A 27,792-nucleotide genomic window follows, 5' to 3' on the forward strand; every position below is an offset into this window, starting at 1 on the left:
GGAAAATCAGGGTTTGGTCTCCAGATTCTGAACCACAGGGAATCTTTCCAGGAATGGAAAATGCCTGGGAATGAGAGATTCCCAAGAGAGGCTAATTTCCCAGAGTCAAATGTCTCTTATGTATTGGAATAGGAACAAAATGTGTTTGCCATGCCTGTCTAGCCAAAGGCAGGTGGCATGGCCTTCCTCGCCTGCTTATGGGTAGACAGTGTTGACTTGGCTTCTTCCAAGAGACTGGTGGTTTAGCTCCTGTCCACACAGGCAGAAGGGATAGAGCTATTCCTTGGGACTTCCCAGCAAGAGTCCCCAAGAACAGTGAGTATTCAGCAGAGAAATGTAGGCTCTTCCGGTGAGGGGGTAGGTTTCCTCCCCTAAGGTCATCCTGTGGTTGGCACAAGTCAGAGTTCTTGGTTTGGATTTTGTAAGCTCCTTCCCAGCTGTGACCAGAGAGACCCACAGAGCCAGCAAGGAGCAACCCAGAATCTGTGCCTAGAGCTCTAGTTGACAGAGGCCATTTGGGGGACATTCTTGGTCAGTGTCTTCCAGGGCTGGGCTGAGACGATCGAGGGAAATGGGAGGTGCTGCAGAGGGGAGCTGCTTGCCCTAGCTCCCCTCATTCCCAGTCCTCCCACTCTACATCTTCCAGCTGTAAACGGGAGGGGATAATGGAGAGTACAAAAATCAAATTTACTCCTCTCAGTCAAGCCCAGATTCAAACTCCCCTTGATGCCTCCATTTCCAGATAGCCCTCCCCCACTCCCCTGGGCTATAGTGTCCATGAGAGTGAACCACTAATCTTAAGGATGTGTCTGGGGAGCAGAGTTATCCTCTGCCTAAGGGGTGGATCTGCTGCTCTGATCATTTCAAACCCAAAGGAAATGCTTCCACCAACCAACACTAGACTCTACAAGGGGGATGCCCTGCCCACAGGAATCAAGTCAGTCAATTCCTTAAGGAAAACGTGTCTCCAGCTGAGCAGATTAAGAAGATGGCTCAGAGAGGCAGAGAATTTGAGAGTGGCATTATAATTAGAAGCAAGTGTGGCCCTGAACTAGAGGTGCCCACAGGGTCTTCACTAGGGGCTCCAGCACCCTAGTCCCCAGCTGAAGTCTTCCCAGGCGACTTTCTCTTGGCCTGCTGTCAGCTGATCCCTACTATGACAGGTTACAGAATGACTTTGCGCAGGGATACTATATGTCAGATTTTAAAAGAGGGCTGCAAAGACACAAAAGCCATGAAGCCCCCACAGCATGACAGGACAGCCTGGGCCTTTTCTGCCTTGGGTATAGTGAGATCACAGGTCCAAAATGCTCTTGCACATGTCACTAGCTCCTCTCAGGCTTCAGTTTCCCAGTATGAAAAACGAGGTCCTTCCTGTGCCTCTAATCTGTTCACCTCTTTAGCAGGTTCACCAAGCTACATGATGGAAGGAATCATGTGGTTCTTGTGTGACAATGGAAATAACAGTGACTTGAATCATATGTCTGGGCTTAAGCCTCAGTCCTGTCACTTATTAGCTATGAGAGCTTTTCTCCCGGCTCATTTAAAATGACCCATTCACGATTTTGACAGGTAGCGAAGAATGAGAAACAGGCCTCTGAGCTTGTACCTGCACTAGGTCTCATGGTGGTTTCGGTAACATCTACTATTGCTCCTATGTCCCAGGTACTATGCCTAACATGACTACATTCATTGTCTATCACAGCTTATAAGCTTATGATCATCAAGTCCATGTTTTAGATAAAAAATGAGAGCCTCAGCTTAAGTGACTAGCCCTAGACCATACTGTCTTTTGTCTGCAAAGCGAGAAATCTGCTCAGGTGCCACACCAGGGGACCATGAGTCAGAAGGTGTGAGCAGGGTTTGGCATCTGTATTTTTTAATAGTTCCTTGGTGGTTTTGACACAGAGCTAATGTCAGGAACTCTCCCATTCATCTGTCCTGGATCTGAGGGGAAGCAGGGCCTGACGATGACAACTGTTCAGGGCCCGAGTGGGAGGTCCCAGCTCTTTCCTGCAGTCTGCCACAGGGATCCACCTTGAGGGGACAGTTGGGCTTGGTGGGGAGAGGCCTCAGATCCTGGGATTGCTGGGCTTGTTTCCCTGTGGCCAACCAGGCCCACTCACCTCACCCGAGGCATCCACTTTGGAAAGTGCCATCTGCACTTCTTCTTCAGTCATGTCCAAGTCAAAGTCCTTCTCCCAGTCTTCACTGATGTCTGTGCTTGAGCCTGGAACATAATCCAGTGTCAGAGTCAGGAAGGGGTATGTGAAGAGGTGGTAGCTGAGGGTGATGGCACTCTTTAAAGGACTTGAAAAATACACACCAAAGGTCTTTGCCTTCTGCTTTCACTCTAGCTCACTTCCCACTTTAAGGAATCTAAGGCATAATCTTAGATTCAGTCAAAAATTTAACCAAAAGAGTGTTCACTGTAGTGCTGCTATAGTGATGGAAACTTAAAAAACCACCTGAAAGCCCACTGATAAGGGAATCACAAACATAAATAAGTAATGTAGTGACGTGATGGAACATTATGTGGCTTTTAAAGTTTAGGTTGCAGAACATTTGTATACATTTAATAGTATTAAACTATACTATTAAGTGAGGTAAAGCAAGTTCATGAGTAGTAGGAAAGCACTTTGGTCCAGATGTTCCCTGGGAGTCACAAAAATCTTCCAGAAGAAACACACAATGAACCTCTTCCTCTTCACTGACTTCATTCTACCTATACTGGTCTTGCTACTCTGGAAACATACCAGGCATATTCCCCCCTTAGGGTCTTTGCATGGGGCGTTCCCTTATACCTGGAACTCAGAGGTCCACAGGCAACTCCCTCACTTCCTTCATACCTTTGCTCAAATCTCACCATCAAAGTATGGTCTACCCTAACCATCCTTTTAAATTGAAACCTGTTCCCTATACTCTGTTCTGGTTGTCCTTTTTTTTTTCCTTTTCTTCTTCTTTCTATTGCTCTATCACTTTCTAGCATATATCATCAGATTTAATATGTTTATTGTCTAATAATACAGGAGGTAGAATGAGAGCTCCCCAAGGGCAGGCAGGATCTTTGTTTTGTTTTCTTATATATTTCAAGTGACGCGAACACATAGCTTTAATCAATAGATATTCATGGACCCTGTCTTTAAACCAGGAGGTTGGCAAACTATGGTCCAAAGACCAAATCCATCCTATCACCTATTTTTGGAAATAAAAATTTGGTACACAGCTATGGTCATTTGTGTACACACTGCCTATGGCTGCTTTGAGGCCAGAATAGCACAGCTGAGTTGCTGGGACAAAGACTGTATGCCCTCAAGAGTCTAAAATATTTATGATCTGGCCCAATACAGAAAAAGTTTACCTATTTCTGTTCTAGGTGATTCTGATGGCTGCTGAATTTTGATAACTACCACTCTAAAAATTCATAGTTGGTTATGACTCCTTATAGGCAATATTTTAAAAATGTACGCTGAAAGTTATTATTAAGAATAATACTACAAAATGGTCCCTATAAAAAAGTGTATGCAATAAGATTCCATTTCAGAAATATGCTCACAGTTGCAGCATGCATACAGAAAAGGTAAACAACAAACCCACAGAAATACTAACAGTAGTTATCTCTACGTGATGAAGTCGTGGGTAATTTTTCTTTTTTTCCCTAAAAGGAACATACATTACTTTGTAATCTTTTTTTTAAAGCACCTTAAAAAGTGTGAGCTCAATTCCTCCAATAGCATGACCCATGAATATCTCCTTACTTCCTGTGTAGCTTGCTCCTCACCAGGTGCCTAGGCTCTGAGACTCCCTTAAGCCCCCCACCCATATTCCTTATAAGGGGTCTCACACTGTTCCCTCTTCCCCGCCACCTAGCTCACTATAAGAGCATGGTCTCTGGAAACAAGCAAACAAGCAGACCAGGTGGAATCTCTACCCTTTTTTTTAAAGATTTTATTTATTTTTAGAGAGAGGGTAAGGGAGGGAGGGAGAAAGTGAGGGAGAGAAACATCAATGTGAGAAACATCGCTCTGTTGCCTCTCGTATGCGCCCCAACTGGGGACTGAACCCACAACCCAGGCATGTGCCCTGACAGGGAACTTTACCAGCGACCATTTGCTTTGCAGGACAACGCCCAACCAACTGAGCCAACCAGTCAGGGAAGAATCTCTACTATTTTTATCTATTGTTGCAGTTTTGGGCAAGTTATTCAGAGCTTCAGTTTGTTTATAAAGTAGGAATAAAACAACTGTCTTTGCAAAGAACCACTGAGGGAGCTTATCAGAATGCAGATTCCTGCTTCTCCAGCCCTCCTCTCATTCAGACTCAGCAGATCTAGGTGCTAGCCCAGAATTCGGCACGTACCTGGGTGATTCTGTGTAGACCAGAGCCTGCAGTTTGATACATAACAGAGTTAATATTAGAGGTATCAATGTAAAGTGCCTGTAACATATATACATACTGGATATTTAACAAATGAGAGTCCCTAAAGGCCTCAAAGTAAAGTGATGTTGCACATGGTTTCACAGCTCGTCAGGGGCAGATCTGCAACCAAGTCCCAGTTCTTCTGATCCCACATCTAAGGCTCCCTGTGCTTTCAGGACACTCTTGTGGCAACACACTTGGCTATGTGACAGTGCAGGCTTCCTGTGGGGTAGAAGACCCCTGACGGATTCGTCACTTCAGAGGCATGGCTGTGACCATGACAGCTTTCCCTAACTTCAGGTTACCCCTCTAAGGATTTGAAATTCTCTTCTTCAGGCTTCAATGCTAGGGCAGACTCTTCCAGGGATAGAAAACAGAATATCAGCTAAACTTTTTACAGCACTTCACATCCACCATCCAGGGTGAGTATTTACAGTTCTGATGTACAGATGAGGAAAGGGAGGCTTCAAATGGCAGAGATGTGAACCTGGGCTCTGCCATCTATCTCGTCCCACCATCCTGCCCTATCACACACGAAGGAGTACTATGATCTCCATATACAGCTCTGCCTGGTGCGGCTCAGTGGATGGAGTGCCGGCCTGTGACTGAAAGGTTGCCAGTTTGATTCCCAGTTAGGATGCATGCCTGGGTTGTGGGCCGGGTCCCGGTTGGGGGAGTGTGAGAGGCAACCAATTGATGTATCTTTCCCACATTGATGTTTCTCTTCCTCACTTCCCCTCTCTCTAAAAGTAAATAAATAAAATCTTAAAAAAAAAAAAAAAAAGATCTCCATTATACAGTGCACGTGGCAGAAAACTCATCTATGCAGCAACAGTTTTAGACTTCGGGATGGAGTTTTTCTCTTTTTTGATTACTAACCTCAGGTGGGAAGCAGCTCTGCAATGATGGGGATTGCCCTGGGACCTGGGAGACCCTGTGGCTAGAACCCAAGAGACTCTGCTGCATCCAGAAACCAAGCCTCCCTCATGTCACCTTAGGAAGTGACCATAAGAGGGAAAGGAGTCACTCTGTCTCTAAGTCTCCATTCTTCCTTTTAAGATTTACTTCCTTTACTCTGTTCCCATTGTCCTACCCTAGTAAAGAGTCTGGGTTCCCTGCACTGACTACAACTACTTGTGCTAGGTCTTCTGCATCAAATCCCCAGCTCCTCCTTTCGTGAATCCCCAAGTGCATCAGAGACAGAACAGAGCAGTTAAGAGCTTTCACTGCATCTTCCCCATAACCTCATTTTGTCTAGTCTCTTCCATCCACCACTCATTTTTTCTGATCATGCTCTCTATTGCAATTCCAAATGGAATCCATAATTCTTTAACCCTCTAATGATTTCACTGTTATTCCCCATCTTACCCAGCTCAGGTTCCATAAGCCATCATTCTGATCATTTCTTGTACATATTTGGACTCTCTTCCTCCACTTATTTCACCTGGCTAAATTTGAACCCTGGTTAAGTCCAACTCCCCACCTGCTCTGTGCCTGCACCTGAGCAATTGAATGTGGCTGGACAAAGTGCAATAGTGCTGACTGGTGTCTCAAAATGCATGACCACTACCTCAAACAGGCCCTTAGTACCACCCACCAGCAACCTCACATTACCTGTTGGGCCCATCACCTACCTACTCATCCACTCTCCTAAAGGACTATTTCATACCTTTCTAAAGGCTTTACTGTTTCCTACCAGTAAAAAATGGGGAAAACTGCACAGGGCTTTTGTGAAAATTGAATGATTATGCATATCAAGTACTTAGCACAAAGCTATATAGAAAGTGCTCAGAGAAGAGTATCTCTTATTATCATCATTTCTCCAAAGCAGGGCTCTACTCAAATTTCTTCCCTGACTGAGGACCTGTCATGGAATAACTCCCCAGTTTATAGAGGAGTAAACAGAGGCTTAGAGATCAGTAAGTTTTCTGAAGTCACATGGCTTATAGGCAAAGTTGGAATTGGAACCCAGAGCCTCAACATATAGGGCTCTTAGTACAGGCTGGTCATATAATATAAGCAGCATGATAAGTTCAACCTTCTAAATTCAGCGTAAGTTCTTAAGCTCTATTTCTGAGCTAATCCATCCACCCTTCTTGTTCCTCCCTCTCCTAGGAGACAATACAGAAAGGTGGGCTTTGGTCACCACCCCTGCAATGTGCCCCATGCCCTCCGCTATATGGACTCTGTGGGTCCACTCAGCCTGGACTACTTCCCAAACTCTCTAACTCTCCTATACATTGCCTGTCTCCTCAGTGAACTACTCGCTGACGCCCAGAGGCTCCTCCTTTCTTTGATCTTCTCCAGTACCAGGTCTGTCCCATACTGCCTCATGCTTCATCATAAAGACTGCAGCTTTTGCCCCTCCCTCCTCAGTGTCTCATAAAGAACAGGTAGGAGAAGCTCAATGGATGACCTCACTGAACCAGAGTCAGTAGGAAAGCACTGTGTTGGAAACTAGAAACCCTGTTGTTTCCATCAGGGAGAAGGGTAGGGTGTGGTGGGGCCCGTTTCCTACCCACTACAGCAAAACAGTGTCTCTCACAGGGCCAGCAGGTCAGCACTCACCAGCTGGGCAAGTGTTATGGCTAACTGGTACCGAGTGTTGGCAAAGACAGGATGCATGTGTGTGTGAGGAGTTGGGGGAAGGTCTTGCTAATAATCAGCTATCTCTAGAGAGGTATTTTGGATGTGACAAAAAAATCAACAATAGAGCTATTCAAGGAATCAGAGAGGTTCCCCCCTGACATAAAGTCAAAGAGTTTCCAGACTAAAATTCCATTACACAGATAAGAAACTAAAGCTCTATTACTTAAGCTGGCTCAAAGCAAGTTCATGAGTATTAACTTTATTCTTCTTTAAACTGTATATGTAAGTTTTGTTTATATATTTCATAACAGTAGCCCTGGCTGGTGTGGCTCAGTGGGTTGAGTACTGGCCTGCAAACCAAAAGGTTGCCAGTTCTATTCCTAGCCAGGGCACATGCCTGGGTCACAGGCCAGGTCCCCGGTTAGGGGCATGCAAGAGACAATCCAGCAATGTTTTTCTCTCTCTCTTTCTTTCTCCCTTCCCCTCTGTCTAGAAATGAGTAAATAAAATCTTTAAAAAATAGTAATGAAGGCTTAGGGAAGCTAAATGACTTTCCTAAGGTTACCCAGGAAAGAAGATCCTTGACATCAATCAGTGTCACAGAAATACTGACCCCAGGATAAGGTTAAACTGTTGAAAAGGATAGAAATCAGTATAATGTGGTATTATAGTTAAGGGCATGGGCTTCAACCCAGACAGACCTGGATCTGAATCCAGACTTGGCACTTCTGGTCATGTGAATTTGGGCAAGTTACTTATCATTTCTGAGCCTCACTTTCTTCATTTATGAAATGAAGACAGTAATACTGACCTCAATGGGTTGTAAGATGTGAGAAATTAAAGGCTATGTAACAAACTTAGCACAGGATCTGACCTAAACCTTATTTTGTTGACTCTAAGACCCCAACATTGTAAGATGAATCCTTAGTTCTGAGAATCTGTGCATCATAGAATTGATGGAATACAGCAATGAATAATATATAGACGTTGTCATAGTTCATCATCAGTATCACGAATGAAGGACATGTCTTCCTAGAATCCTCACAAGGGACAAGGAGACAAGCCTGCCTTGTAAGGTGTCAACTCTCACCTCCTCTGCCCCACACACTCCCTGGGCTTTGGCCTTGACTTACCTTTCTTTCCATTGTTGGAGGGTGTAGATTTCCCACTGTCTGAATTCAGCTCAAACACCCGTAAGTCTGTGAGCACCTCCTCCCTGAGAGTCTCTACTCTGGCTGGAGGCCTGGGCTCTGCACCACTGGGGTGGCCAGCAGGGCTGTGGGGCTTGAGCTGAGCTGGGGGCGGGGGTCCAGTCTCGCCCACATCCACAGCCAGACTCTGTTCCTCCAAAGATGCCTCTAGAAGCTTTTGGGACAGGTCCTTGGGCAGCACTGGTGGCTCAGGTGTGGCGGCAGGTTTGGCAATCTGTGTCATAAGGGAGACACTCTCGCTGCTCTCTGACGGGGTCACTTCTGTTGGAGGCTCTACTGGGATCACCAGATTCTCTTCACAGGAGCTCTGAGGGCCAGGTCCTCCTTCAAGGAATGTGGAAGTTTTGGCCACAGGAGCTGCTGCCTCTTTTGGAGATGTGGGTGAAATGCCAACAAGCTCTTCTGTCAAGAGAAAAGCAGGGAAAGCAGGCAATGTGCCCCATCAGCACAAGACAGGCTTGGAGTTCTCTGAAGACAGGCCTCAGGTTCCCTCCAAAGTTTCCTTTGTTGAAGACTTGGCCCTGGCTGGGTAGCTCAGGTGGTTAGTGCGGTGTCCTGATACACCAAGGTTGCAGGTTTGCTCTCCAGTCAGGGCACATACAAGAATCAACCAATGAATGCATAAGTGGAACAACAAATTCATGTTTCTCTCTCCCTTCCTCTCTCTCTGAAATCAATAAATTTTAAAAAAGGAAAGACATAGGGTGCCAGTTACCTCACCATTCTCCATCAGGTTCTTCTGCAGATACTCCCTGTCCAAATGTCTCCTATTTTTGAGGCCTAGCACATATCTGGTGGGCACTCGGCTTTCAGAAACACAGCCCAAGGTGGTATTATAGATCAAAAAGCCAAGACTCGTCAGTAAGTTTTATTTTTCTTCTTAAAAAAAAAAAAGATTTTATCTATTTATTTTCATAGAGAGGGGAAGGAAGGGAGAGAAATATAGATTGAGAACTAGGGACCTGGCCCACAACCCAGGCATGTACCTTGACTGGGAATCAAACTGGCGACCTTTTGGGTTGCAGGATGGTGCCCAACCAACTGAGCCACACCAGTCAGGCCTATCTTTTCTTTGTTAGTCAGTTTTGAGTTCAGGTCAGGCTCTGCTACATCCTAGGTATATGATCTTGGGCAAGGCACTTAGCTTTTCTTTAATGTATCTGCCTTATTTGTAAAAGGGGAATAATGAACTTGTGGTAATGACCATACATATAAAGCTCTTACAACAGGTTATAAGCACTTAATAAACATCTTAATATAAAATCATGCAGGTGGCTCCAACACACTGTCCTAAGCTGAGCTGCTATAGAGGATGCTCAGCAAAGATTTATTTATTTTTCACTTTTAGAGTGAGGGGAAGGGAGGGAGAAAGAGAGGAAGAGAAACATCAGTGTGCAAGAGAAATTGGTTGCCTTTCGCACAACCTGGCCTGCAACCCAGCCACGTACCCTGGCCAGGAATCGAACCAGCGACCTTTTAGTTCATAGGCCTGCGCCCAATCCACTGAGCCACACCAGCCAGGGCTTTCTTCTTCTTTTTTAAAAATTGTTGTTTTATTACAGTTGTCCCAATTTTCCCTCTGTTGCTCTCTGGAATGTCAATAAGCATCCCAGGTGACTTTGAAGTAGCTGGTCCACGGCTAGCAGAAGAATGTGCAACTGACACATGTGCTTTCTGTACCTAAACCTGGGATTTTACCAGTCTTGGGAAACACCTCCTTGTCAGCTCAGCCTATCCTCAGCATGCACACACACTGTACTCATTCCTCACTCTTCCCTAGGGTGCCAAGTCTCTCCAGGCTACAAAGAGGACGGCCCAGACAGGACCTGTTACCTGCCCATCACCTCTCAATACTTCTTACCTTCCTCCTCCTCCCATCCAGGCTCCTCAGTGATGCTTTGTTCTGCCCGCTGCTTCAGGGCATCCCTCCGGGCCTGCTCCTGAATGAGGGGAGGAGGGAGCAGATGGTCAGGAGCAGTCAGGGCATCCTCTTCTCACACCCTGGTTCTAACCCCAGAACTCTTGGCACTGTGTGTCCCCTTCTTCCCTCAACAAAATCCAGCCCACATCCCCCATGGCTGAGTGGAGTACCTTCCCAGGCTAGGCCAGCATACCTGCTCTAGTTGATGAACTTTATAGAAATAGCGATGCCAGAATTCTGAATGGGAAACAGCTGCTGGCACCTGGAAGGAGAGGACAGCAGAGATGAGACTTTTGAAGTGGCTGTGTGGGGTAAGCATCCCTAGCCTTATCAGCCAGTTCCTAGCCACTCTGGATTTTAGACACAGTAAGAGACTGAGCAGTGATTAATCAGAGCACTTCTACCCCACCCCCCACTGGTGCTACCCTCCTGGCCTAGCTTGGCCCAGGAGGGAGAAAAGAAATTCCATTAGGTTTTGCCAGCTCCTCCATTTCTCACCATGATGGCCAGAAACCTGGCAAATCAGTATCCCCCAAGAGATTCTTGGCTGATTTGGCTCTACAGGGTCACCCACTGCTCTCTACGCCAGATACTCTTGAAATGACTCTGGACATGTCCCTCCCACTTCCCAACACCTCAAGCAGGGAGCTGGCCAAGGTCCTGCCAGCTGGGCCCTCACCATCTTGGTGTAGAGGGCCCGGATGGAGGGGCTGCCTACAAGGAGCTCTGAGATCTCCCCCTTCTTCTCCTCCAAGCAGAACTGGGAAAGCCAGTCGTCAAACAATTCCGGGGGCCCTGTAGAGGGACAGACACTGACGGTCAGTTCCCTAAGTCTGGGGAAAGAACACTGGGCCCACAAAAAAGACACCTAAATCAGACATGGACAACAAGGAAAGCTTAAGGTCTTTTTCAAAGCCATTTGGCTCAAGGTGGGGGGGAAGGCAGAGTGAAGGAGTGGGTGGACCTAACTGATATCAGGGTGCAACACCGAAGTGATCTCCAGGAGGGGCTGCAGACTCCATTCTCTGCCATGCCCAATGAATCTCCTCTCTGAAACAGCTGTTCTCTGGTCACCCATGTTGCCACACCCAGTGGAAACTTCTCTGTCCTCCCTCACAAGACCAATCCACAGTTTCTGACTGACCCTAGGAGCCACTGCTTTCCTCTTGAAGCCCTCCAGCTCCAGGGGTCCCAGTGTACCCTGGACATGCCTACTTGCACAGGTGCTGAAAACCCAAGTTATTTTCTTTCCTGCCCAACATAAGCCACCCAGTGATCCACTGGAAAACTAGGGACCCTCCTAGATGCCTCCCTATCCGGTCACTCTGGATTCCACTTCCTCAGTGTCTCTCATATGCACACTCTCCTCTTCACTCCTCTGCCACCACCTAGCTTCTGGCCCTACCTCTGATGTGAGGGCTGCTACCAAGCCTCCTAACTGGTCTTCCCATCTTCTGTCTCTGCCTCTATTTTATCCTTCACAACACTGCCCAGCGCTCTTTTATAAAATGTAAAATCTGATCACCTCAGGCCTCAAAATCCTTTCATAGTTCTCTATAGAAAGGCTTTTAAAGCTAGGGTCCAAAGATGGGCTTCAAAGGGTCAAAGAATTCCCATTTTGCATATAAAATTTTGTGGACGTTAAGAAGCACTACCCCGAGGATTTTAGGACAAAATTCAAACTGCTTAGTCTGACACCCAAAGCAGTCCAGTCTGGCTCCCACCACAGCTATCACTGCTTCCATTCCCTCACATGCAGCCTTTCATCCAGCCTTCCCAAATGCCTAGGTCAGCGGTTCTCAACCTGTGGGTCGCAACCCCTTTGGGGGTCGAACAACCCTTTCACAGGAATCGTCTAAGACCATCGGAAAACACATATATAATTACACATTGTTTTTGTAATTAATCACTATGCTTTAATTATGTTCAATTTGAACAATGAAAATACATCCTGCATATCAGATATTTACATTACGATTCATAACAGTAGCAAAATTACAGTTATGAAGTAGCAACGAAAATAATTCTATGGTTGGGGGTCACCACAACCTGAGGAACTGTATTAAAGGGTCACGGCATTAGGAAGGTTGAGAACCACGGGCCTAGGTACTCCCTGTTCTTTCTGGACCTTCACATGTCCTGCTGTTAAGCTTGAACACCCATCCCCCACTTCTAAAGGTAAAATAAGTTTACTGCTAATTAACCCTTAAAACCTCAATTCAAGTGTCACATCATAGGTTACCAGGCTGGGTGCCATCCCTCTGGCTTCCCACTGCCCCCACTGGTTCTACAGAAGCAGTCACTCCAAAGCTACTGTCTTTGCTTTATTCACTGGTTCCTGTTTCCTTCTTCTAAGGGCAAGTTCCTGGAGGTCCGGACCAGGTTGTAGGTTTGACTCATTTCTGACCTCCAGTTCCCAGCCTGGGGCTTGCTGTGCCTCACGGGTTTAGCAAACAGGCAGGGCGGGCAGCAGGGCTGGGAGGGAGCCTGAGCTGAGGATGAGGGAGAGGATCAAAGCCTCTGCAGACAGGGACGAAGACAGCCTGGGCTTAGGGAGGAAAAGAGGTGATTCACCCACCTCACCAGAGCTAAGGTACACACTAGCCCCACTCTGGTGTAGAGGCACAGTAGGTGCCAGGCCACTGCTACCAGAGACAAAGAGGGAGTACAGCCCGGATGCCCTTGGTCTCCTTGCCCTGCAAGCCCACCCCTTCACCGCTACCCTCTCACCATCTGGTTCATTGCAGTAGGTTGCCGGGTCTGACTGCAGGCTATAGAGACGAGCCTGTAAGAAACAGAGAAGACTCTTCAAGGAGGCAGCAGAGCAGCTTCCCCAGCAGATGCAGAGATGGGGATCTCTGTGAAGACCCCGACTGGCTGGACCATCACCCTCAAGGTTGAACTCAGTGACATGACTGAGAATGTTAAAGCTAAAATCCAAGACAAGGAGGGCATCCCACCTGACCAACAGTGTCTGATTTTTGCAGGCAGACAGCTGGAAGATGGCAACACTCTCTCAGACTACAATATTCAGATAGAGCCCACCCTGTACTTGGTGCTTCATCTGTGGGGTGATATCATCGAGTCATCCTTTCATCAGCTTACCCAGAAGTACAACTACAACAAGCTGATCTGCTGCGAGTGTTACGCTCACATGCATCCCCACTCTGTCAATTGCTGCAAGGAGCGTGGCCACACCAACAAACATGCGCCCCAAGAAGGTTAAATAAGGCCCCTCCTCCACCACTTCCTTGGGCCCACAGGACAGCATTCTGCCTGAACCCCATGGTCCTGAGGCCTCAATAAAGTTTCCCTTTCATTGACTGAAGCAGAAAAGGAAGGAAGGAAGGAAGGAAGGAAGGAAGGAGAAAAGAAAAAAGGAATATAAATTCTGGGATGCTGGGAAAAGAAAGCACCCCCACCTCCCCCCGCCATAGTACTCAATCAACCACAGCCCAGCTTCTCCCCTGTTGGCTATCATATCCACAGGGCACTTGCTGATTAATACTGTGTGGCTAGGGAGTGGAGTGCAGGCCAGGAGTCCAAAACTGGGGCTCCGAGAAAAGTGATCTTTCACCCAGTAATCCACTCCTGAGAACTAAGAAAATACAGTGTAAATAGGCTTCAAAAGTATATGTATAAAATTAAATTATGTGAAATGTGAAAAATGCTAATGTAAAAACATTAATAAAGTCAAAAAGTATGGGCAAGTTTTGAAATAATGTAACTTCCCAAAATTAAAACCATTCATCAAGAATTTCTTATCCCTGGCCGGGTTGCTCAGTTGGTTGTCATCCTGATACGCCAGGTTGTGGGTTCCATCCCCAGTCAGGGCACATGTAGGAATCAACCAGTGAATGTATAAATAAGTGGGACAACAAATTGATGTCTCTCTCTCTCAATCAATCAAAAAAGAATTTTAAAAAGAATCTTAATTTGACAGCCATGTGCCAAATGAAACTGCCACAGACGTGGCAAACTTTAGCTGGTAAACAGAAAGCCCCACCTTCCTTCCTCAATATCATGTGAAGCACGGGCTGGCTGGCTGCATCAGAACTTCAGCAAGTGGTTTTGGTGATTCACTGTTTTAATTTAAAATCCTGTAATTTAAAAATTTTCACAATTCCACTTAAATGTTCACTAAGTGGCGGTGCCAGTTCTAGTGCTAAAAATACGCTTGAAAAATCAGTACCTTTGGAATGGAAATTCAATGTGGTAAAATGCTATGAAGGAGGCCAAATTGTTTTGACACCACACTGAATTTAGGAGAGAACATTCCATGAAATCCAAGAATGATCAGAAAATAAAATGCAGTAGAAATATAGACATTCTCCCCCCTTTCCTCCGCTCCCCACCATACATGTATTCTTATTGGAAATTAGTCTTCTTCTTTTTCTTATTTTTTTTAAAGATTTACTTATTTATCTTTAGAGGGAGGAAAAAGAAGGGAGAAAGAGAGGGAGAAAAACATTGATCAGTTGCCTCCTGCACGCCCCCAGTCAAGGACCTGGCCTGCAACTCAGGCATGTGCCCTGACCTGGAATTGAACCAGCGACCTTTTGGTTTGTGGGATAATGCTCAACCCACTGAGCCACACCAGTCAGGGATGGAAATTAGTTTTAAATAACCCGAAGGTGGAGAAGATCATGCCTGTTAAGATGCTCCCTACAGCATTCCTTGTCATGGTTGAAAGCTGAAAGGAATCCAAATGTGCAACATTAGGGAAATGATTAAATAAAATATGCTATATTAACTTGCAAGTTTAAAGCCATTTAAAATGATGGTGATTAAGAAAGGTGCTAAATTTATTGTAAATTTTTTAAAAGCAGGTTATAAAATGGCACATATAAAGTGCCTTTTATGTTAAAAAGAAAAAAACCCAAACTATCTTTACCCATGTTTGTAAACAAAAAGAAATGAAAGGCTATCCACTGACAAAAATCGGTTTTTTTTTTTTTTTTTTTTTGAGTGATGGGCTTATGGTTTAGAAATAATTATCTTCTGGCTAATTGGTATTCTCCAACTTAGTTATATACATATATTTATTTTTTAGCCCGAACATATATTGCTTTTGTGACCACATGTAGGAAGCTAGAGCCCAGTGCTGTTAGGCAACTGCAGGGGAGGCCACTTCAATACCTTGGTGCCATCATAGGGCTCAGTTGTGCCAGAGGGTGTGCCCATCAGGGTGATGACATCACAGTCGATGGTTTTGTCTGGTGAGGGAGCAAAGGTGTCGGAGATCACTCCTAGGAAGTCAGACAAACCCTTCTTCATTTTCTCCGTTGCCCCTGAGGAGCCTTCAGTCTGTAAAGAGAAGCCAGCAGAGGAAGCAAGTGGCCCAGGAGCAAGCTACAATCTGGGGTATGGAGTATGGAGGGGTGAAGTATTAGGGAAAAAAGTATACTGTGTATGTGGGGTCCAGGGAAGTGCTCATGACCTCTCACCCCATCTCTGGGGCTGGAGAAGGAGAGAGAGGCAGCTAGGGTTTCCATCCCCCAGATTGGGGTGCAGAATAGGGCTACAGTAGGCTTCTGTAGGTCAGAGCAGAGTTTCTTGACTGGCTGTTTCATCAAAATTCAAGGCCAGCCAGATTGAACAAAAATAGACAGGTGAGAAGCCATGCTACAGACACTCAGTAGGGAAGAAGACCTATGGGTAGAATGAGAAAGGTACTAGCTGTGGAGTCAAACTTGAATTTGAATCCCAGTTCTACTGCTTGTTGATTATGAGACCTAAACCCTCCTTGAGTCTCTAGTTCCTTATCTATAATATATAGATAAATATACTTCCTTCAGAGGGCTACCGTGAAGATTCAAAGAGATAGGCATGTACAATGCCTGGCACATAGCAAACATTTAAGAAAAAGCAATACTGAAATATCACAATTTTGTTATCATAATTGCTCAGAAAGTAGGATATTTTATATGAAGGCTGAGGAAACATGGGCAGGATCAGAACAGGTAAGTCTTGCCTAGAGGAGAACCTGGGACCAGCTGAGGTCCTATGTATAGACCTCACAGAACAGGCAAGCGGGACATCAAGCTTGGGCCACACTGGTCAGAAGGCCCTCAAGCAACCAGGGATAAGATGCTGAGACAGGGTATGGCTCTAAAGACCTCACAGAAAACTACAATATTTATTCCTAATTAGGCTGCCCAGGCATTTCAAAACTAGAACATATCACAGTGCCTGGCACATGTTAGCAAAGGTACACAATCATATGTGTTGAATGAAAAAAAGGAATAAGCAAATGAAAGAAACAAGTGCCATTTCTGCTACTGGCTGGACTTATCGCTGTTCAGCAGGACTACTGCTTGTCATTCATGCTCATCAGTAGCTGTGGTTAGCAGGCAGCCAGTACTTTACAACATTCAACAAAACAAGCCTGGCTAAAAAAACGCCAAAACATGTTTTTCATAACATGGCCTCTAGTCACAAGGCAACTGATTCAGCTGGCGATCAAATAAAGAAACTGCAATCTGTCCCAACAGTAAAGGAAAAACTGTAATATAAAACCAGCATACTGTATGTCATCATAAACTTGAGACCTGACTATACACAATTTTCATTTTCACACTGACTTCAGAATCAAACTCCTTTCTCACAAGAGGATTCCACTGCACAACTCTGAGTAATAAAAACAGGTCCAATAAGAATATAAGTTGGAGGACAGTTTTACAATAGATAGTAAAAGGCCTAAAACTGTACTCACCCTATGATCACTTCCAACTATTTTATTATGAAGAAAATGTTAAGGGCAAAGACTTAACAATCAGAATGTTCCCTGTAGCTCTGTTTTTAATACTGGGAAAAAAATGAAATAGGAAACTAGGAACTAGTTAAATCCACATAATAAAATACTATGTCATCTCTGATGCTGCAGAACGAGGTCGGCAATGACTGAGTCAAAAAGTAGGTTACAAAACACGGTATTCCAATTGTGAAAAAGCAAATGTAAATAAGGGATATGCTCCCCACATAGTAATAGTAGTTATCTCTGGGAGATGGAATCATGGGTGTCGCTAGACCTCTCTCTCTCTTTTCTCTCTCACTTGTCTGTATTTTCTAAATTGTCTATAATGAAATAGTTTCCTTTGATAATAGGAAAACATTGGCTAAGACAAAGAGAAATGAGAAAGCTTATTATTACTTAATATGTGCGTGCGCGCGCGTGTGTGTGTGTGTGCAGGTTGTTTGCCTGACAGACACAATTCTTTCAAAATGAGTCTATGGGGAAAAACAAAACAATCACATAAAAAAAATTGGAGAAAAGCTGGGGCCCCCCCTCCCCCCGACTGTAGTCCCAGAACAGGTCAGGCCATGAGGGACAGTCACTTGAAGGATATAGGTTGTACTCACAGCCAACTTCTCCTTGACCACGCTGGCCGTGGCTGCAATGGTGCAGGCTGTGTCATGCTGCACCACCTGGGTGAACTCCGTCAGGTCCCGCTTCATGAACTCCAAGGCTTCGGAGGACTATGGGAATACAGAGAAGGATGACAGAGACAGCTGTCTCGACCATCCTTTGTTCCTGTTCCCTGTGCTTCTTCACACCAAACAGACACATGGAAAACTCAAGATACACGGGAGGCCTGGGCTCAGAAACAATGCTCACTTGTCCCAATTCCGTGACCTGGTATCTGACAACAGAGAGCAAAGAACTTATTGCTGCTCTGAGAAGAGGAACTGAGTATCAGCCCAGACACTTACAAGCTACACAGCCAGGAGTAACTTTCATCTAGTCCTTGGTTGTCTCCTATAAAATGGAGGGGGACTAGATCAGTGGTTCTCAAGAGCAGACTGGGGAAGGGGACATATAGTCTGAGAACAGATTTTGCTGCATTGCTTTGATATGATTTAAGACATGACATTTGTTTCAAATAACATGAAGAAAAGGTCTGTGATTTTTTTTTTTATCAAAGACAAGTGTTTTTATTTTTCCTTTTTTTGTTACAAGGAAATTTAGTTGATTTGAGACAGTATGTGAAATTACTTGAAAGGTTTAATAAACATGTTGCAATAATAACAACAATAGTTTAGAAAGCTTTCATGATCAATTATTGACAATTTAATAAAGTAAAAAGGTGTGCTGATTTTTACATTCAGCAAAGGGGGTGTTAACTACTTGACTGGATTCTCTTTGAGACTTTCTTTTTGCCCCATTCATTCATAGAGCTCCTTTGGCAGAACTGATACTTGCTTCTGCTAGACCAATCTGCTTCTTACCCTGCATTCAGAACCAGCTTGAGACAGCAGGATCTCTGCTCTTGTCTAAGTGTTGCCTTGTCTTGCTTCACCTTCACCCACTCAAGGATGCCTTCCTGGACTACCTCTGTACTCATCTGTAAGCCCTCTTATTTTACATGAGGATAGCCACCTGCAATTTTTTAGCATGTTTTTGAGTATTGTGGTGGTGCTTTCTTTGTGGAAGGGTCTGCTTAGTTTTCATCAGCACTGGAAGTCCCTGAGTGGGACGTCTCATCTGTCAGCTACAGGCTTCTCTGGGGGTGGGCATTAATGCTTCCATTTCAGACTCAGGGCTCCTTAATTGGGATAGATGGGTCATTTATTAATTCTCTCTCCATCCACACTGCCACCACCTTAGTCCAGGTCAACCTGGACTTCTAGGTTGCATCAGATGCTTCTATTAAAATTCTCTTCCTGACACCAGTGGGAGCTTTGTAAGTCAGATCAGACCATGTATATTCTTTGATGGTTACACAGTATCCTATGAGCAAGTATAAATCTTAACACTCACTTGGCAAGGCCCATACAATCTTGCCTCTGGCAGACTTTTATCCCCTACTGCAGTGCCCCTCACTGAGCTCCACCTGGCCTTCATCGAGTTTCTCAAATGCTCTACCATCTTCCCTACCTTAGGAATTCTGAACATATTACTCCTCTCCTTGACGCATAATTCTAACTCTTCAAAGGAAAGCAGAGAACAAACACAATGAGTGAGTCCTCTCACCTGGCCAACTCCTGTTCCTCCTCCAGATCTACACTTAAATGTCACTTCCTTGGAGAAGTTTCCCTGATGTCACCTCTGCTAGGTTGGCTCCCCTGCTTCACGGTCTAACAGACCTGCACATTGTCTTAACATTTCTCCTACCTTACACTTATGATTACCCATTCACTGTCTATCCTCCTGTATAAGCTGTGCATTCCATGAACACAGAGCCCATGTTTTTTATTCACTGATGCTTCCCCAGTGTCTGACAAGAGTCAGGCATGAAGTAGATACTCAAAAAAGGCTTGCTTGTTAAATTTACCTGTAACAAGGCAATTTTAATTACATAACCATCTGCACAATTATTTGATGAATGGCTGTCTCCCTCACTAGACTATGAGTTCAGAGGAGACAAATATGAATAAACATGGTGCTTGCCCTCAAGAACGTCACAGTCTATTGGGGAAAATGCTCATATAACAGTGCTGACAAGCAAGGAAAGACCAGTGACCAGTGTGTTATGGGGAGCTTGGAAAGACTTGGGCTGTGCCCTAAAGAATGAGCAGGAGTCAGCTAAGGAGGCTGGGTGTGGTGGGGCATGAGGTTTACTGAGGCCTACATGCATTTTAGTCTTAATGAATACAAAAGGTAAAGCAGAAGCCGTAAGGGATAAAGCTGGAGAGCTTCTGGTCAGCCCTGTGGGTGATGGGGAGCCACATCAGCTAGGGCTGAAAGAGGGGAACATGATGAGACTTGCATTTTTAAGAGGTCATTATGGGGACTGATATGGTCCAAGGGCGACAAGATTAGAAGAGGGAAGAAGACCAGTCAGGAGGCTGTTGCAATAGTCCAGGAAAGAAAATAGAAGAATATGAATATGGACAATGCTGATAAGGATGAAGAGGATGGGACTGGTTCAAGAAATATCAGGCAAAAGAGATGGATCTGGTCATTAAATCGATGTACTGACTGAGGACAAGACAGAATCAAGGAAGAGCCACTGGCTGCTAAACTAGATGACTACAGTAGGTGCAGTGCTGCCAACTGAGGGGGAGCAGGTTTAGAGAAGATGACAATGACTCTGGTCACGTAGACTCAGTAGTGACTGTGGGCTATGTGGAATAGTTGTCCAGAAGGAGCTCTTCTCAAACACAAGCTCAGAGAAAAGGACTGAGTCACCCTAACAAGAAAACGGAGGTCACCCAGAGAAGTTTATAAACAGAGCAGTGGGCTGAGGACAAGGCCCCTCCAACACCACACCTTTAAGAGGCGGGCAGAGGGAGAGAAACTCCTGAAAACAGTCAGGAAAGGAAAACCTGGGGAGGTATGTGGAGAACTGAGAATCGTGTCACAAAAGCCAAGGGAGTAGAGTTTCAAGAACGAGGGAGTGCTCACTAGTGTCAAATGTAGCGGAAAGGTGCAGGAAGATAAGGGCTGAAAACCACCCCCTGGATTTGGCAAATGGTAGGGAAAGCTGAGTTCGTATATAGATAAGTTTATATATGGTGGCCTCAGGGGTGGGGAGGGAGTTAAGAGAGAGATCATGCTATTGACCTCAAATTTTAAAAAAAAGTAGGAGCTAATGTTGTCTTCTTAAAATAAAAGAGGAAGTGGTTGAACAGGGGACTTAAGAGAAGAGTTAGGTTTGGGGAAAGTTTCTGAAGGCAAGGGGAGGAGAGAAAGACTGAAAATGCTTATGGGGGTGCTCAGGCCCAGATGGGGTTAGGGAATCTGTGGTAGGGCCAAAGAGCAATGTGCCTTTCTCTATCAGTGTCTGTGGGCAAGCGCTCTCTCCCTCTCTCTGTCTGTCTATCTCTCTCTCGCATGCACTCACATACACACATATAGGAAGAAGAGCAGAAGAAGGTAGGTTATAGCACCATCTCAGAGCTGTAGTTCTTGAGGCAATGTATACTATAGGGTACAAGAAAATTGAAGGTGCTGGAAATTGAGAAGTCCAAACGGAACCAGAATAGGAAGCAAGGAAGCAAGGCCAGGAAAGCACTGAAAGACCAAGAAAAAATGGAAGGAAAAATAAACTGGTGGTATTTAAGAAGTTTTCCCAACACTCTCAGCACTTAATAAAATAGCCCACACTTGTTATATTGTACTTACTGTGTGTCAGGTGTTATTCTTAGCGCTTTACATATATTATCATTTAATCCTCACACAAAGCCTGTCAAGTATGTATTAGTATTCCCATTTTACAGATGAAGAACAGAGGCCTAGAGAGATTAAATAACTTGCCTAGGTTTCTGTCAGGGTAAGCAGCTAAGAGGGAGGCAAAGGGGGAAAAACTGGGACAACTGTAATACCATAATCAATAAAATCTATTTTAAAATAAAAAAAGTAAAATACAATAAAATAAACCTAAAAAAAAGAGTAAGTAGCTAAGAGAGGAAAATTAATTTTTTTCTTTGTGAATGGGAAATTGTTAAAGGCAGAAACAACACTCACCCCCACACAATCTTTGCTTTCAAAAGAGTTCTCCAAAAACAAAGATGGAAGGCTAATTACCTATTTTTCATGAGTTATGGTGGACACACCTTGAGGGAAACACACAGGCCTTCAAACACATTTGCTAAATGAATGCCAGAGTCTCAGTAGATGGAGCAACAGAAAACAAGCTATTCAGACGTCTCTATTAAACCTCAGTGTGAAATTCTCTTTCTCCCTCCTCACCAAAACAAACAGCTCAAGGGAAACAGCTCAGGGCATTCTCAGATCTGCCGGACTGGAACTGAGAGGAGGACACAAGCCAGGGAGAACAAAAATGCTCCCAGATAGACGACTGATTTAACTGCGGCCAGAAACCTCCTGACGTCTGCCCCGAGGCAGCACCCGTCCCAATTGCTTAAGGTAAATAGTAATTAGTTCTTTCCAGAATTCATTTAGGTAGGTTTTGACAGACAAGCACAGAATTAAACACAATGGCACTGTTCACTGGCAGAGCCAAGTCTCACTCAATCCCACAGGGACTGATGTCTCCGCACTAGACTGTGGGCTCTGAGGCCCAGGATTGCATCTGTTTAGCCAACATCGGCATCCTCAGAACCTGTCAGAGTGCGAAATGCTAATCTGTAAATGACTATAGGAGTACGTTTCTGCTGCTAGAATTCTTTATTTTCAAGGCCTACATCAAATGTTCTCTCTTCTATGAAGCTGTGGATTTCCCGAGCTGGAATAAATTGCTCATTCCTATGGATCCCTACGAAAGTCAAACAATCTTTATTTCACTGTGGCTAGTGTCACACTGGTCTGAGTCGGGGTCTGTCCTTCCGTAAATCAAAAGGGGCTAAAAGTAAGGACAGAGTCGTTCTCATCCCTGAGGCCCAGCACCCACACAGGTCGGGCGGGGACGCTCCGACCAAGTTGCAATGAGGCGGCGTCTGTCTGGCTTACCTTTTCCTTGACTGCCTGGTAGCTCTGCTGCAGCCAGCTCCGCCACCATCCCACGTCCTCCCTGTGGAAGACAGACAAATCTGACAGCCCTGCAGTGCGACTCTTGCCCACGTAATGATCTGGTCTGTTTCCTCCTCAGAAGTGGCCCCGAGGACTGAGGTTTCGCAGACCGCTTCCTCACCTCTCTCACACTGGGACTCCGCCCCACCTTTTCAGCTCTGTCCACCGCCGCCTGTTCCCCATGGGGACCCTGGCCCAGCACCCCACCCCTGGGAAAATTCAGGCCCCAACGCCCGAGGGTTGGATGACGGACTCACCCCTCCGCCATCTTGCCTGCATGACATCACCACTATTTACTGACCTTTGACTTCCGACACGGCACCGCCCCCTCAAGCACCGCCCTAGAGCACTCGGTCCAATCCTCGCGCGGACAACGTCCTCGCCCAATCTCCGCCCCGCTTTATGGTGAGGCTCCGCCTCATTGAGCTCGGTCCACTCTCTGTTTCGCCCTTAAACTCCGCCCCTGAATGCCTGGTCCAATCCTCAGTTTTGCCTTAAGGCCCACCCCAAGCGTTAGCTCCGCTCCCACCAACCTCGAATCTTTATGGATATCAGCCAACATCCCCTACGATGGCCGCTATGGGTCTTTGTCGGGTCTTTGGGTGGAGGGTGGAAAACTGGGAGTAGAGGGGAGGAAGAGAGGGATTCCGGCTGGAGGGAGCCGGGCCGGAGCTCGACCGTATGGATCCCAGAGTGCAGGGCTAGGACCTCCCCACTTTATGAAACCAGCCACGTAGCAGCTGCTTGGGGTCTCTTCCCGGCTAATTCTACAAGCGCAGACCAAGGAGCTCTGGGCCAGGGTTTGGAGTTTTGTGGAGAAAAATTCAGGTTACTTAAATGCAGCTTCTGGAGGGGTTCTCAAGATACCAGGAGACACACAATCATGTACCTCAACTCTTGATGGCCCAACTCAATAAATCGAGCTGGATGTAGTTAGGACAAATGCAAAGATAGCCTGGAGGAGGGGTGGTTGAAGGTGAGAGAGAATGGGGAGGGGACCACATATTTGGCAAGCAGGGGCCTTGCTGTTCCCTCTGCTTAACAATGCTGTTCCCCCAGATATCTGTGTGTTTCAGACCTTTGACTCCTTCACATTTTCTCTAAAATATGGTACCCACCCTGACCACATTATTTAAAACTGTATCTTGGCTCTGGCGGGTAGGTCAGTTGGTTAGAGCGTCCTCCTGATATGTCAAGGGTGTGGGTTTGATCCCAGGTCAGGACTGGCACATACAAGAATCAACCAATGAATGCATAAATAAGTAGAACAGTAAATCGTTGTTTCTCTCTCAAAAAATAAAATAAAAACTCGAAGCCCCAGCATTCCCATTCCTCTCCCCTGCTTATTTTTTCTCCATATCACCTATTATCTGAAATGCCATACATTTTTTACAAAAGTTGGCTGCCTCCCTCTGACTAGAAATGTGATGTCCATAAAATCATGAGTTTTTGTTTTCTTGTTCATCTGTCTACCCTTAGCACCTAGAACAGTACTGGGAACAAAATAGATAATATTTATTGAGCAAATAAAACAATAAATGTAAGGAGAGTAAGGACAAAACAAGGACTAATTTGGAGCAAGCTGGAGTGGCTAAAATGAAAAAAGAAGATGGAGGAGAAGCTGTAAAGGTCACTAACATCTAGATTCCTTGGATGCAACTTTGGTGCAGGGCTAAAAATTAAAACCTGATTCATGGACAGAGAGTCAATAAAGATTTTCTGAATAAAGAAATGACTTGTGCTGTGAAGGTGATGTGACCAAGTGATCATGTACTACTGTTAATAGTTGTAATGGGGTTACTTATTAAACAGGTGAGCATTTTACACGATGTACCTGTGTGATCTTCCCAATAGCCTATGAGGTAGGAGCAATTTTTAATCTCCATTTTATAGTTGAAGACGCTGAGATTCAGAGAAATGGAGTTACTTCCCCAAGGTCACACAGTTGGGAAATGACAGAACTCTGATTTGAACCCAGTGCTCTCTAATAAAATAAAGTTTCTGCACATCTTATATGTCTTAACTTCATCCAGCCTCATGTCTTGCCTCCACACCCAGACAATAAGCTGTAGACAGGCGAGGACTGTATCCTACCCTTTGATATATTCACCTTATGCATTCTCCCATCTCTAGGCCTAGCACAGTGCTTGCCTATGAGGTCCCCAGTGTGTGTGGATTGAGACCCTCTGCTTGGATCTCTTTCGTCTTACCCACACCTTGACCCTTGGATCTCTTCACTGACATCAAGCAGATCTGGATTCAAATCCCATCTCACCCACTTCCCAGCTATGTGACCTTAGGCAAGTTAACTTCGCCTGGCTTTAGCGTCTTCATCATTAAAATGGGAATAGGACTCATGGTTGTTATGAGGATTAAGTAAAATAAGTAAAACACCCAACACATTATATGGCAAAGTCCTCGATGAGGTAATTATAATTGTCTTAGCCCCTTATCCCTGTCCTTAGAACTAGAGCCTAACACATTGCTAGGCACTGACAGAGCATTAATAAGCATCTTTTTAAATTTATTTTTTATTGCACTTTTTATTACCATTTATCTCCCTTATACCCCCTCCCGCAATAAGCATATTTTGAATTAAACGGTATGTTGAAAGAAGACTTGAATGGGTGTCAGCAGAGGTAGATTTTCATCCTGGCCTGTAGGCATTGGTCACTTTTTCTCTCTGGAACTGCTTTTTACTTCTCTGTCCTCAGGACATCTAAGATCCCTTCTACCAATAGCTCTTAGGCGAAGTATGAATGTATAGATTCACTCCATCCATGACCCTCAGACCCTCCTTTGACCCACAGCCTCCCTCCTATAGTGCTGGACGCCTCTTGGCCAACGATTTCTGTCCCAGGATCCTCCTGCCTTAGACTTCCAGGAAGCTTTGACACCCTGTTGCCACCAGGTGGTGCTGTGGACACACCCAAGTGACGCTGGCTCCCAGTCTCCAGGCAGGGCTTACAGGAGTGGCCCTCCTGGGCTTTCAGACTCCTCTGTAGAGGCTGGGCTTCCTCAGTGGAAGGCGGCTAGGCAGGGGTGATTCTGGAAGGTGATATTCCCCCAAACTGCCCTATTTCTGCTGTGGAGATTCCAGCATAGACTTGGCAACTGGACTGCTACATAATTTGTGGAACCCATTGCAAAATGAAAATGCCTAAGCTGCTGGTAGAGGCAGCATAGGGCATGCCTAAAAGCCGGCAGAAAGGTTCTAATTCAACCTTCCAGAGTTACTATTAAAATTTCAAGAACTTTATAAGATGGCTGTTTAGCACAGCCATTATTATTATTTTTTTTAATGATATAAAACGCCCCGATTGGAAACCAAAAGGATGGCAGTTCAATTTCCAGTCAGGGCACATGCTTGGGTTGTGGGCCTGGTCCCCAAAGAAACTGATTGATGTTTCTCTCTCTCTCTTTTGCTCTTTCTTTCCCTCTCTCTGAAAATAAATAAATAAAATCTAACTAAAAAATAAAAATGATATAAACTTACAATTAAATAAATATAAAGGTACTAAATATCCCAAACTTACACTATGTAATTATTTTTATACATTTCACTATCTGTGCTTTTGAAGTGACAAATTTATTGTATCTGTATGGTGGAAATACTAGGCTGTGCCTCTTACTGTACATCTCTTCCCAACTCTGAATACAGTGATGTCACATTAATAGTTCAAAATCAATGAAGTTGAGAGTGCTTACATCATCAAAATCTACAAACAGTACACATCATGCCCCCATCCCCCAACACAGTTGTTGAACTTTTACCAGGACTCCCCTGGTCCTGATTTTACTAATGTGCTATGCTGTATGATCTTGAGTAAAGTCCTATTCCTTCCAGCTTCCCATATGTATTCTTTTATAATTTACAGATAGGGGGGCATCCTTTGTGTGCTGGCCACTGTTGTCTCATGTAACTCTTAGAACCACTGAGCAGGTGGATTATTGTGGTCCAAAGAGCGAAGGATGTTTCCCCAGGAAGAGCTGATGACTTTCGCTCTGGCAAGGTAGCTGTCACCAAAGGCTTCCAGAAGGTGGCGCTGTGGACTGGTTCAGGGAAGCAAGCCACGTTACCTTTCAGTGCTTCTTTCTCCGCATGGCTTAATGATGATGATGATAACAACAACAATAATAAATAACAGTCTTCCCAATGCCTCCAGCATTGTTCTTGGGACTCATGCATCATAACTGTGCTTCTTGGCTGTAGCTGAGAGGAAAGACCTAGCCCTCTCTGCTTCTGCAGAAGGACACAGCAGTGAGAGATGATAACTGGCATTTCTTTCTTACTGTGACAACGGGAAGGTTTTTCCCAAAAGGGAGACTGGGGTTGAATGCTTTAGGAGTTCAATAAATGCCAACCCCAAATATGCCATTTTGGTATATTGATAATTTTGAGTTGAAGTCACTTGAAAAACAGCAAGTTCAGGGAGAGGAACTCAATAGTCAAAAATCCCCTCCCTTGGAATTCATCAACTAGAGAAGATTGACTCATCACAGGAGAGAAGAATAGACACATAACCAGACAAACTTTGATGCAAACTATCACATCTCCCATCTATTCTCCTAAGGACCCTAAAACCCATTTTCCCTCTTCCCTAAGTGGCCTACCTCTCCCCACCCCTTCCCTTATTAAGATGGTATATATACTTTCAACCCCCACTACTTTCCCCCCTCTGATTTCCCCATGCACATAATACTAAAAATGAATAAATTCGTAAACCTTTTTTCCTGTTAATCTGCCTGTTGTCAATTTATGTGATAGGCTCAATAGCTGGAAACTTTTTCCTTCCTTACAATGTTCACGGCCCCAAAATTAACTGTCCTATGTATCCCACTTGCTGTCAAACACATGTACCCTGTGTCCCAAACTTAGACTTTCTTCCCACTTAGCAGAAAGCAGGAATCACTCCTATAACTGAACAACAATTTTTAAAAAAACCTTAATTCCCTAGGAAGTTACCTCAAGGTCCTGATGTTCTTCTTCTAGCTTTTTTGCAATCCCTTCTCAAAAATCTGCAATTTATAGCTAAATAGTGAAGTTAATCACTCTAGACAATCACCTAGAGACAATAGTAGGGGAAAGGGAGAAGAAAGAGAAGAAAAAGTATTTGAAATATGTATTTGAGGAAGGAAGTTCAAATACAGACTATCGTCTTCACCTCCGTAACCCATTCTAAGGCTGATATTGTACTTATGGCTTTTCTTCTTCACTATCTCAGGCTCCTTCTGCC

At 44.9% G+C, this 27,792-nt stretch overlaps 1 protein-coding gene and 1 pseudogene across 5 annotated transcripts; one reads left to right on the top strand and one right to left on the bottom strand.

Moving 5' to 3' along the window:
• Positions 1-8: 8 nt before the first annotated feature.
• BSDC1 (BSD domain containing 1) lies at positions 9-22,852 on the bottom strand. 5 transcript variants are annotated; one of them, XM_090269025.1, is made up of 11 exons: positions 22,813-22,852; positions 22,496-22,556; positions 17,503-17,619; positions 15,280-15,447; positions 12,871-12,925; positions 10,820-10,935; positions 10,334-10,402; positions 10,081-10,159; positions 8,142-8,621; positions 2,127-2,230; positions 9-646 (listed from the first exon to the last, which is right to left on the bottom strand). In XM_090269025.1, exons 1-11 carry the CDS (start codon positions 22,821-22,823, stop codon positions 614-616), a joined length of 1,293 nt encoding a protein of 430 aa, XP_090125151.1. In that variant the 5' UTR covers positions 22,824-22,852; the 3' UTR covers positions 9-613. The 5 variants fall into 5 exon arrangements, with proteins under 5 accessions (XP_090125151.1, XP_090125153.1, XP_090125150.1 ...); XM_090269024.1 differs by lacking the exon at positions 9-646 and adding an exon at positions 663-2,037 and having other exon boundaries at positions 8,142-8,618; XM_090269023.1 differs by lacking the exon at positions 9-646 and adding an exon at positions 663-2,037.
• On the top strand, positions 12,989-13,370 carry LOC150014542 (ubiquitin-ribosomal protein eL40 fusion protein pseudogene; annotated as a pseudogene).
• Positions 22,853-27,792: the final 4,940 nt, after the last annotated feature.

Source organism: Furipterus horrens, unplaced genomic scaffold, assembly GCF_987537825.1.
Source record: "Furipterus horrens unplaced genomic scaffold, mFurHor1.1.pri manual_scaffold_3, whole genome shotgun sequence".
NCBI lineage: Eukaryota > Metazoa > Chordata > Mammalia > Chiroptera > Furipteridae > Furipterus > Furipterus horrens.